This window comes from Anopheles marshallii, chromosome 2 (genome assembly GCF_943734725.1).
Source record: "Anopheles marshallii chromosome 2, idAnoMarsDA_429_01, whole genome shotgun sequence".
NCBI lineage: Eukaryota > Metazoa > Arthropoda > Insecta > Diptera > Culicidae > Anopheles > Anopheles marshallii.
In genome coordinates this window covers 87056623-87069278 of record NC_071326.1, presented here as the reverse complement: position 1 = coordinate 87069278, position 12656 = coordinate 87056623, and the positions used below count along the sequence as shown (strand labels likewise).

The following is a 12656-nucleotide window of genomic DNA, read 5'->3' as shown; positions in this document are numbered from 1 at the left end:
CATTGAACGCAATTTGACAGTTAAACGATAACTCGAAACCCGCTAAAATAATGCATTTTGATTATTATTTTTTGATAAGTTTGTGATAGATTACTACAATAATTGTATTGACAAGAAAACTTTTGGCGCAATCACAAAGACCCACTTCTTTTCCATTCCGACAAAAAAACGTATGTAACCCGCCTTCGTTTGTCAATGAAACGGCACAAATTCAACGTGATCAGGGTTTTTGCTAACAAAAACCTCAATTTAGCAGCTGGGAACTTCAATTTTGTTCGATTTACCTTACTTAACGTGTGTTTATTTCGATTTAGTTTTATTTTCACGCAACAAAGAAACGACAGCAAATCTTTTTTGCGCACAGAGAACGCTTCGTTGCAGTAAGCAACACCACAGCATAAACGCTGTGACAAGCGAAGAAAAACATAAGCCAAAATTTAGCGAAAAAAAAAGAAATACACACTCCGCGACGAAGAAGAAAACGCAGAAGAAGAGTAACGTTTCTGCTGCCTGGTGTTCGTATCCGTGTCTCTTCGTTCGGATAATCGGTGGTTTTGCTGCGAAATTACGTACAATATTAGTCGCGATTCCGTCCCCGTTCGTACACCGTCCACCGTCCGGGGACACTGGCGGTGTTGTGGGGGTCCGTTTTTCCACGGATTGCCACGCTACCCGTGCGCGTTCTGTTTGAGGCCACAGTGAAAGAGGGCCTTGGAACGACGACACGACGAAGAAGTAGGACTGCCCTGTGCACGTCTCCGTGTTTAGCGTACAGATCCCGTAGCTACGGGCGACGGATTCCAATTGCTCCGTGAAGTGCCTCCCATATCCGTTTGCATCGACCGTGAATGTCGTCTGGTAATACCGCTGGCAGTACCCTCGGTCGCTGCAGACTGCCTTGGCTCGCTACTGTGTGACTCTTTGCAACAAAAAAAAAAAAGGTACAGTACGTGCGGGGCGGTTACCAAACGCGCAACATGTTTAACAATTACGGCAACACGATGGCGACGGATCCGTTCCGGAAGGTGGAACAATACTCGCCCAAATCATCGCCCCGTGCTGGAGGGGCCGGGGGTCGATCGCCCGTCGTCGCCCGTCAGGATTCCTCCGGCACATTAAAGACCACGATCCAGCTTGGGAAAAACCCCTCGATACTCCACAGTGGACCGTTTTACTTAATGAAGGAACCACCGGGTAAGGAAGTGGACCGCTTTTCGTGTGAGAATGAGCTAACATATGCGTTTGATTGCGTTTCCTTTTGTTTTGCAGGGGAAGGTGAACTGACCGGAGCCACGAATCTGATGGCACACTATGGTTTAGAGCATTCGTATAGTAAATTTAGTGGTAAAAAGGTTAAGGAACAGCTATCATCATTTCTCCCGAATTTACCTGGTGTCATCGATGGACCGGGACACCTCGTAAGTATGGATGCGAGATAAAGCAGTCTGTTGAAGTGAATGGCGTTACTCGGGGGAAGAGACAAAGGCTGGTTAACCACCTTATTTGTGGTTGTTGTCCCCAGTGGATGAGGATTAACAGTGAATTATGGTGTGAAGGATCTTTCCTACAGAGTGATTGATGGTGCTGAACGATTGTAATACTCGCGAATGTTGCTTATGAACCAATTAATCCCACGATTTCAACATTAATTGTGTGCCAACCGGACCGTGACTAGAAGGTCTTTATACTAAAGTGAAAAATAATGAATGCTCGTGTCCTGGACAACGATATTCCCAAATGGAGTGATCAGTTCAATGTAATGCAATGTGTATTTGAATGGAATCACGATCTCCCATCCCGGAGATAGAACTAGCTATCCATCTACGTGGCACACACAGATCCTGTATGATAATTCTGACTATTTAACAGGTTAAGCCTGCGTGAAAAGTTTATTTGTGAAACAATTTCTCGATCATTACTATTCAGAACTTCAAACTACATTTGATTCAAACGATTTGGTTTAAAAATTATGTAAGGTCCACAGGTCCGTACTAGGACCATATCAAATATCTGGGAGTGATTTTAAAAGAACATATCAAATTTGAAGTGCTGGATTTGAATGTTATTATAAAAAGGAGCTCAATAGTCCAGAACTGGCGAGCTGGTTGTTACTGTGCTCACAGTGTTACAGTGGATGTCTGTTAATCTCATATCAAGTTCACGCTGCCCTCAAACCTATACTAAACATTACGTTTCGCATATTTGTAGGATAATAGTTCCCTTCGAAGTGTGATCGAAAAACCACCGATCGTGGGCAAAGAACTGCTTCCACTCACCAGCGTACAGCTCGCAGGATTCCGTCTACATCCCGGACCGGTAAGCTTCATCTGTTCCGCGCATTAAGCCACACTATCGTCACCACCCAAGCATCCCTAGCCTAACATCAACATTGTGTTTCCATTTCACAGCTTCCGGAGCAGTACAAACACTTAAAAACCGCACCAACTAGAAAGCATAAGAATAAGCATAAGAAACACAAACACAAGGATGGCGTTGCGCCACCGGAACAGTCTGCGCTCGAGGCGGCCGGGCTCGATACGCACGAGAAGAAGCACAAAAAGCAGAAAAGACACGAAGACGACAAGGAGCGCAAGAAGCGGAAAAAGGAGAAAAAGCGCAAAAAACAGCGCCACAGTCCGGAGCATCCGGCCGGCGGTGGTGGGACGGCATCGGTACCGCCGCAAACGCAAGTCTATTAGGCCTGGTCCTGCGGGAAAAGGTACACTTATGCATACACCCACAAACACACACACACCTACAAATACGCATATATTGATATACAAAGATACAAATAACTAGGGCGAGATAAGAGAAATTCGAAACAAACTAAAGGGAGAAACCCTCTTATCAGCTCGACCTTGCTCTTCTGTGTTCCGCATCCACACGCACTACAACCGCCTCAACGGTGGTCCATTGTGTGGTGGATAGAAATATGAAGGAAGATCGCGAGGATCAATATGCGATCGGGCCAAAGTGTTAATGCACGCGAGCGTGTGTTAAGGAGCTATTTGGGGGATGAAAACAGTACGGTTTGCGAGAAGAATGGCTTCCGATGAACGAGGGTTTCGTTGTTTTTTTTTAAGAAAATTGCCTTCCTTCTGCATAACGCCGTACAATCCCGTGACTCAATCACACCCAGGAAGAGACGGCATTGAACCTGTCTCACTAGAAAAACACTCACCATGCAAGGCGAACCTGATGCAGGAACGATAGTATATGCGGCTCCTCACACGAGTTTCGATGCAGCCTATGATATAGTGCCAGGAAAACGAACGCCGCAGAGTGGATTGCGAATCCACGCGAAATCCACTGTTGAATCTTAATCTTAAAGCAAAGCAAGGGCAAAGAAAGTTGCAACGAAAGCATGTTTAAGTCGAGCTGTCCATCTTTCACTTGGAAGCTCACGGAAGAAATGATCAGCATCGTTCTGTTTTATTATTAAAGGGAAACGGGGCCGTTGCCCAAGCGCACGCACTGTCCCATCCTCTCTCGGCACACGTTCGATAATTATGTTTTTTTTTGTTTCCTATTTTGTTAAATATGTGTAATATCTCTAATGTTTCGCCCCCGCCAACCCTCGAGCGTGAATCGCTCTGTCCTTACAGTGCTCTTTTAACTTGTGACTCTCCCCGCCCCGGTTCCAGTTTTACACTTTGATACGTAAACACCTTTTGTTTAGCTACATGTATATTATTGTATAAGACAGAAGCAGCAAAAACAAAACAACGGCAACAACAACAAAAAATCCGATATCCTTAAGGTATGTTGGGAGTGTGTAATATTAAGGGAGTTTTTGTTTCACTTTGTGGCGCACACCTGCAAGGAATGAGCAACAAGGGATCGCGCGCGCGTATGGGAGGATCAAGATTTAGACATATGGGCATCGCCAACCATCCACCATATCGGGAACGAAAGGGAAACAGAATGGGATAGTTTCGTGCGACCGGAAGGAACCAAACAATGGAATGGAACAGATTGGGTGCGATTGGTGATGGTGCAAACAAAATTTAACCGTGCGGTTGCAATATCAGGTGCCTGGACGACGGGTTTGAACTGTGTATAAAGTACTGAGCGAGTGAAAGGTAGCGAGAACGAATGAGAGTGTGTTTGTCCGCGAAAAAAATACTAAACACGGGGGGAGAGGGGGAATTAGTAGGATTGTGGGTGGCGCCATCCCAGACACTCGTACTAACCATGCAAGCAGCATAATGTTTGAAATAGAAAAGAGAAGAATAAACAAACAAACAAACGAGAGTGGAAGGTGATGACAAATAATACCACACAAAAACTGTTACAAAACAATACAACAAAATGTAACAAGTAGGGACACCATCATTTCTCAATAAGGTTGACGCACCCGGTAGCCTTTTTTTCTGGGTTCTGTTTGGCGATGTTTGACACTGACAGGGGGGACGACTCTGAGCGTTATGGGACGCAACTATATTGGCGATTGGAGGAACTTGATGGATTTGAATTATTTATTTAAAATACTTGACATTAAACGTCCAGACAGTCTGAGCGGCGTGATGCTTTGTTGGGAAAATCCTCTGAGCGACACTCTGGTACAGGTTCATCACCAATCTTATGCCGATAAGACCAACGAATTATAGTTCTTGCGTGTTTCAAACTCTTTAACGGTTGTTTGTTCCAGTCAGGTCAGAAACCGTGTAGGAATGAAATACTAAACGGACGGTTCATGTGCGATATTACGTTCAAAGCCAAGCAGGATCTTTAAAGAAACTTTAACTAACGATCACGTGTCCCAATGTGTCGTCCCTCATTGTATGTTAGGCTGTTGGTTGTGTCAAGAATAGATCATAACGACGGAACCACCACCCCCCGGTCGATGGTTGGACATCGCTAAATAGACGCGAACAAACAGCCGGTGTTGCGTCAAACAAAGGAGAAGAGCGTACAATGGAGGTAACAAAACAAAACAAAACAGAAACAAATATTGGAAGCCTCACCTCCGCCCACACTCCCGTTTTGTATTTATAATCGTACTGTGGAATTATTTAACTTTTATTTACTATATTTTAGCAATAAACAATGAACGAAAAACAAACTGACAAAATGATGTCCTTAAAAGGATGGTTTGTGTGTGTGTGTTGGGTGGACATTCTCAAAGCGATGCTAAGTTGTAATATCCGAAATGCATACATTTGGGCAGTTACGCGGAAACAGATTATTCTCATGTATTCCATAACAATGTCTAATTCGGATACATTTGTACAGTGCCAAAAGCACAACAAAGCAGATCAAATCATTTTCGTATAGTTTATTAGTTTTTTTTTCATCGTTTTATATTCCAGAGAACAATTTGTGCATTCCTAACCAAAAAGCGAATTCATGTAAAAAAGTGGATTTGCAGATGAATGGGACATGCATTGCGCAAATTTCATTACGGGATCGTTACGTTAAAGCTTACAAATTTTACCACAATCGAACATTTTGAGCTGAACCGAGAACAAAAATTAACGACAGAACTGACAAAGCAAAAACGTTACAATCACACACACACACACGATCTTTGTATGGTGTTTAAGAGCTGTAATTTAAATTTGGGGTGCTTTGTTTTTCCTTGCTTGCTGAGATCATGAAACGGAGTTTTCGAGAGTAGCTGTGTGTGTGTGTGTTTGTATGTTGGGAGCAAAAAACAATCCTATGTAATATTTCCTGAGCATTGCGGAAGCTCAACTCTTATACGCAAGCGTACGAAAAAAAGCCATACCGTAACATTAAGAAAACCCTTCGAAATCACTATAATCGGGGTACCACTATACACCATACAATTGCTTTCCATCCGTTGCGAAGCTGGTTGACTTGGTGCACCATCTCCCACTCATCCACCTGGGCCGGGCTGATTACAACTGATCACCGGCATCTCGGCATTGTTGCACAGTTTTCAAAAGTTGAACAAACAAATACAAGCGTTGGAAAAGAAATACGTTAAAATACCACTTTCATTTGGGCACAGTTTAAAATGCAGCTCTCCGATCGCGCACAATGCGCTGTTAAGTGTTACTTTTCTTATATCATTCTCTCCATTAGACTAAATAGGTTTTCGTTTCCCCTGTGGCATTTTTGCCTTACTTTAACTCTTCAATGTTTTTTTTTTGTTTTCTTCTTGTTGTATGCTAGCTTTACTCTATTGCTAAGGTTCTCTGGAGGTTTTTTTTTCTTCTTTTGTTTTACCATTCTTTTCATTGTTTGCTAATGTGGTTTTATCTTTTTTTTTTGTTTCTTTGAAGTATCTCATTCTATTCTATCGACAATTTGAATGTATAAGTGTAGAGGTTGTAGCTGGATAAACCTTACTTTACTTCGGTTGCATTTCCTTTCCTCGACGCCCCCTCCCGCATTGGTTGTGTGGTGTGGGGTTTTAGGTGTGATGCACGTGGCCAATCACACGATACCAAACCAACCGAAGAAGACCATTCAGAAGGGAAGCATCGACGAGACAAACTGTGGTGCCCGATGGATCCCCCTTATGCGTCAGGCCGGTTTCGCACTGCTGGTCGCTGCTGCCGGTTTTGGGCATTGCTGTGTTGTAAGAATTCCGCATACGCTTCCTGCACCTCCTGATCGTCATCGACAATGCCGTACTCATCATCATCGCTGAGGAAAGCAACACAAAAATGAAGATAAACATTAGTTCGAGTGTCTCACAAGGGTTTCAGTGTGGTATTTCCGTGTCTTACTCGTAACTGCTGTGGGCATTTTGCCCGCCGGTGGCTTCAATGTTAGTCGCCAGGAAGGAACTTTCCTCCTCCGTCAACATTTTGCCATCGGGACCGTAAAACACCGGTTCGTGTTGATACTCGGGACCGGGCGCTACGGCTGCGGGAGCGATCTCCTCACTACGGCCCCAAGAATTCTTGCGCAGTTCGATCACCGACTTTATCATCGCTTCCGACGAGGATTGTATCGCTGTCAGACTCTGCAGCTTCTTCAGGATCGATTCCAACTTTTCACGGCAGTCTTGTTCCAGTTCGTACCCACAGAGCTAGCAGCCATGGCCGAAGAAGATAATAATGTTTGATTAACGCACAACGCAAAGCAAACCGAATGTTCTCAACCACACCTTTAAACATTGGCAAACACATTTGATGTTTTCCGGTCCTTCCTTGCTTAGCAAAATCTCGATCGCGCTAATGATGTGCTCCGGAATAATCTTATCGAAAGGATCCTGATAGAAAGTGTAACAGAAACAAACACATGAAACACCTTTCCTTTCCTTTCCGCCAAGCCATTTTATCGCGATCGTACCTGCGGATTTCGCAGCTGCATGTACAGTTCCGCTAGGAAGAGTGTGGCGCCGCGTACCTTCACCTGCTCCTTCGACATAAACTGCTGCAGCTCACAGTTCTGGTCCTCCATCTTGAGCTGCAACAGTCGTCGCACGGATATGTCTGGCCCACAGTCCAACGTGTCCAGCAGTTGGCACATACGCGCACCCATGTAGCGGAAGTTGGATTCCCTGATGGACTGGAGTAGGAGCAAAGGTGAACATTATTACACATTGTCGAAAACCATTAACAGTCGTCCATTTCCTTACCTGCTCGAAAATCATCTCGATCGTGCTGCTCAGCACAAAATCATCTTGGCGCAATTCACCCAACTTGCCCGGCAGCTGCTTCTGGACCTCGTCGAACATCCCCGGGTTGTCTAACAGTTCGGCAATCACCTCCGTCAGATAGTCCATTACTTCCGTTTGTCGGTGCGATATCTGAAACGATGGGCGGGGGGAAACAATGATAGAGCGCCGATGATAGCACAGCAAAGCACAGCGCAGACGAGCGCAGCAATGGAAGTGTGCGCAAGCAGGTTAAAGGGTAGAGATGAAAAGAGATGAAAGTGGTGAAAAACAGACGCTAGCAACACAAACCAAACAAACACAAAAAAAGGAAACAAAAACGGTGAAACAAGTGTAACGAAACCGAAAGATTCAAACATACCCACAAAGTGGAAAAGGGAGACACAAAAATCAACCAGAGCAAAACCAAACAAATCCACAGCTCTGTGAGGTTAGTAGCAACATTGGCGTGAAATATACAAATGTAAAGTAGATTAACAGAAAGTAGTGCAACATATAAAACACCCCCAATACAGTACAGATGAACAATAACACACTACAGTGGTATCTTGGCATTCGTTTAACCAGAATTCTTACATAAAGGTATAATCATTAGCGATGTGAGTGAAAGAAGTAGTTAATAAGGCAAATAAAATGTAAGATTTTGTTACTTAAAACAGTTTACAAAAGACAAGTTGTAGCAAGAAACGAATGCAAGGAAAGAAAGTAGCAGGCATGATTCGTTCCGAAGCTGGTTAAATGTGCTCGCTCATGAATGATGAAGAGGATTCTGTCTGACATTCATGAAGATGAGGGCTCATTGGGGTCTTTTGGATACACAAACACACACACACACACATACACATAAGAACTATGGATGGTGTGTGGTATGTGCGTTTTCTTCCTGTAGAGCCCCCACTGCTTCTGTGTCCCCTCTCACCCTACCTGTTCGGGGGCTTCCTGAAAATTGGAATCCCAGTAGGTAGGCACCGCATTGTAACTGGCAGGCCCTCCACCATCCATATAGTCGTGATGATGATTGCCACCATACTGTTGCTGCTGCTGATGCTGATGACGTTGCTGGTGCGGCTGCTGATGGTGATGATGGTGCTGCTGCCGGGAGCGATGGTGCTGGTATGGTTGCTGATGCTGCTGGCCACCATTGTTGTACTTTCGGTGATCACCACCCATGCCTGTACCTCCTCCTCCCTGCTGTACGTAGTGGTTGTTCGGGTATCCGACCTCATACGTATACGGCTGATGCTGATGGTGATAACCATGGTGGCCACCAGGATGCTGCTGGCCACGATGCTGCTGATGGTGCTGATGGACCGCATTATGCATGGACTGCTGGTTGTGATGATGATGCTGCTGCTGCTGCTGCTGCTGCTGGTGATGATGATTGAACTGTGGTGTTTTGCGCGCCCAGTTGCAAGGTTTGTTCCATCCCCGAACACGGAGGGAGGTGAGGGTGGGGGAGGGGGTTAACAATTACCAAGGTTTATGTACACAAAAAAAAACGGGGAACAGGTGTGCGTGCAGGTTGGACGGTTGGCCAAGTAGAGAGGTGTGAGGCAACCAGTATCGGAGTGCGCCATTTTACAAGACAGAATCGAGAAGAATTCATATTATATTAGTACATATCGGGCATTTTTGTACATTCAATATATTGCATTCACGTGTGTATTATATGAAGCAGAAACAGGGACCGATGTACAGTGGAAAGACGACACACAATGAGAGCAATTGGTCGGTTAGAGACACGAGTGTTTTCGGTAGAGCGATTAACGTTCGACAGACATAGGTTAGTTTAAAGATTCCAGACGATAAATGGGTTAGCACAAGAGAAGAAAAGCGTATGTCACGTCACAGATAAATAATAACAGTGAAAAACAAAAATTAACGATAGGAAAATGAAATAGGAGATGGATAGGAAAAAAACAAAGAAAATCATGTATAATAGGATAGAACAAGAATAGAAGAATAATTAAGAAAAGAGAAATCAATAGAATGTAATAAAAAAAACGGAAAACAAAATAACAAAAACCAAATGTCCCACAAATGACACAGAGAAAGCAGAGATGAAAACCACTCAATACAAATACCTACTACACGACAAATCTAAACTGAACCCCATGAAAAGGAGCAGGGTTTTATATTATTTTTCTTATTGAACTTTACTGAGGCTGATGGCCCGTAAGGCAAAGGTCACAATTGAGCTATTTGAGTGAATGAGGCTTAACTGATCGGAACAGAAGCCAGAAGATCGGAAAATATCCTGCCACTAGTACCATCGATCAAACACATACAAACCGATACTGTAGAGAAGGATAGCAGAGGATAGTACTTTCGACACACATACACACACACACACCAATTCTTCGTTCTCTCCGTATCCGGCGGGTGGAACACTTACCTCCTTCCCATTATCAGCAGTGTCCGCAATCTGCATATTGCTTAACCGATTCTGCAATGACGATTGGTTACCGGTTTCGGCGAGATGGACCGGTATTTGTCTGTAGTCATACGTCTGTTCGCCAACCTGTGCCATCGCTAACCGTTGATGCAATTGTGACGCCTGAGGTCCAGGTAACGGGAGCGGATTGTTATGAAGTGCCAAGTACTGGTTGTACGGGATATGCGGTACGAACACGGCTGCATGCGGCGACAGGGTGCTTTCTAAAAGTTAAAATCGATATTAACGTTTTTATTTTTCGTCGATATGGTTTACATTACGGAGTAAAGGTATCGTTCGTTATGCTGGCATGCGTTCTGAGGTGCAGCAGAAAGTACAAACCTTTCCGGTTCGTGTGCTGATAAAGTTATCAACTATTTTTCCTAGATTTTTGTTCGGCGCCAAGAAATTGGTCCGCTTTATAACGCACCCTGTATAGAGACGGAGTTCAAACCCTGCTGTGCAAGCACAGTCCGAACGAAACACAGTCTACGATCGTGTGCACTTGCAGAGTGTTCGACTACACAGTGTCACGCATGATGATCGAGAGGCGCTGACAAACGATGCCAATGACCGTCAAGCTTTTCATCGCGTTACGGGGGCTTCTGCTTGCAATCGGAACGAGTGGGAAAAGTGCAATTTCATCTACTGCACACACTCACACACACACCCTATTTTCTTTTCGATGTTTGTGGGTGGGGGTTCCGGTTTTGCAATAACGGTGAATTATTGAGGTTTTCGGAGCTGTATCCGCGAAATTTAGTTGCGAATTAAACAACACACCAATTCCTGCAGCCCGCAAAGTAATCGACCGCTGAGCATGACTTTCTCCGTAACCCAAAACCAGCTGCCAGGTAAAAACGGAAGCCGAAATCACCTCTTCTCTGCTCGTTCTCTCTTGCAGTTTCTATTTCAAGAAATGTTTTGGCACCGTACACAGCCGGTATGGCGTAGAATTTTGTTTATGGGAAGCACAACCAAGGAAGTGAACTTCATTCATGGGCGATGAATCATGGTGAATGGGTGGCTAAGCAGACACAAAATTAACGCATCGAATAACTCATTCCGAACACGCGCTCCTCATGTGAAGTAATTTCTTTTTTAACCCACCACATTCTATACTTTGCAGTTTGAGTTTGACTCGACTATCTACCAACGTTATCATAAATAACGCATTTGAAGGGTTTTAATTCCATATAATTAAGTCGATTTTTCAGATAGCTCTTCAATCAACAATCGGCAGGATCAACAATACGGATCTGTTTGTTTCATTTCCAACAAAAAAACGATCAGTTGTTTCCTGTTTATATACCCGGGAAACATTTGAAACGCTTTGCTGTGTGATTATTCTAATGCCAAAAATACTACTGATACTGATACTGATTGTAATGAATAAAAATAAGTTCTTTATAACCTTCATCTCGGAAAATTCGGATCAGCAGAAACATTCCTAAAAGGACACAACACATTAAAGTAAGCTATGGAAAGGACCTTCTTTCATGGCAATGAAGCACAGCTTACGGTTGTATCGTGTTGCAAGTCGCCTTTCCATTCGTAGCAACCTGTTTTTTTTGTCTCTCCACCTGAAGAGGTTTTCTTGCTGTCGAATTTTTCTTTACTGTGTGTTCTTATTGTGTCAACATGGAATCAATTGGAACACACGCACGCAACTGCCCACCATCTTTTTATGCACGTATGCAATCCTCCATTTTTCTCATGGCGACCATCTTTCTTTTTTGATTCTCATTTTCCACCAACGATTGTGTTCGTAAAGTTGCTGCTTCTATTGCTTTCGAACGCATTTTGCATTTCCCTATCTTTGAATCGCATAAACGCATTTGTTGTCATGCACAAGTAGCTAAAGCAACAAACAACACTTCAAAACGAACGATACTTTCCTGCGTTGTACGCCAATTCGGCAATTTTACTCACTTGGGGCACGCAAATTGGTATACTTGTCCGGTTGAGCCATTGCGTTGATATCGGATGGTGAAGAATAATCTTCAGCAATGCAGAGAATGAAGCACCGTTCACCCGGAGCGATTTTTCCAGTTAGTTTTCCTGCTTGGGATGATTGTAATGCGGCCTGTGCACTCTGTGTGTGGGTATGGAACTTTCGTTAGGCCACACTCGTTTTTTCCCGTCGCTTTTCAGTCACCTTTTCAACCTTCTAGCGTTGCTTCTTCACAATCCTGCTTTTACGTCGCCGTTTCGTCGCAGGTCATGCAGCCTCCTTCTCACGGTCAATACAACGCAACGACGAAAAAGAACGCACGGGGAAGAAGCGACTCCCGCAATGAAAAACTCTCACAGCACACAATGGAAATGATGCGTTTGCTCCACTTTGTAGAAGGAATATGCGAAAAGGACCTCAAAAAGGATTGGATGCACAAGTTTAATTCACGGTTTACGTATTTATGCTGGGGGACTCTGCATGCGTATGCGTTTGGAATCGTGTGTTATTTATTCAAGTGATAGAATATATTCTTACTTCCGCGTGGACACCCTTGTGTGTGTTTTTTATTTCTTCTTCGTCGTTTGCCCACACAACACACCAACAAACACCGTTCTTTTACGCCTCTATCTACCGCGTGGCGAGAAATGCGTGACGCACTGCGTGTTGCA

General features: G+C 44.1%; 2 protein-coding genes across 2 annotated transcripts; one reads left to right on the top strand and one right to left on the bottom strand.

Moving 5' to 3' along the window:
• Positions 1-977: 977 nt before the first annotated feature.
• Positions 978-2699, top strand: LOC128719878 (mediator of RNA polymerase II transcription subunit 19). Its single transcript, XM_053813518.1, has 4 exons — positions 978-1194; positions 1270-1418; positions 2209-2316; positions 2409-2699. The coding sequence occupies exons 1-4, from the start codon at positions 978-980 to the stop codon at positions 2697-2699; spliced, it is 765 nt and encodes a 254-aa protein (XP_053669493.1).
• Positions 2700-6488: 3789 nt separating this feature from the next.
• Positions 6489-12003, bottom strand: LOC128718769 (polyadenylate-binding protein-interacting protein 1-like). Its single transcript, XM_053812386.1, has 8 exons — positions 11964-12003; positions 9993-10255; positions 8522-8983; positions 7559-7729; positions 7270-7488; positions 7085-7189; positions 6702-7006; positions 6489-6618 (listed from the first exon to the last, which is right to left on the bottom strand). The coding sequence occupies exons 1-8, from the start codon at positions 12001-12003 to the stop codon at positions 6489-6491; spliced, it is 1695 nt and encodes a 564-aa protein (XP_053668361.1).
• Between the last annotated feature and the right edge of the window lie 653 nt (positions 12004-12656).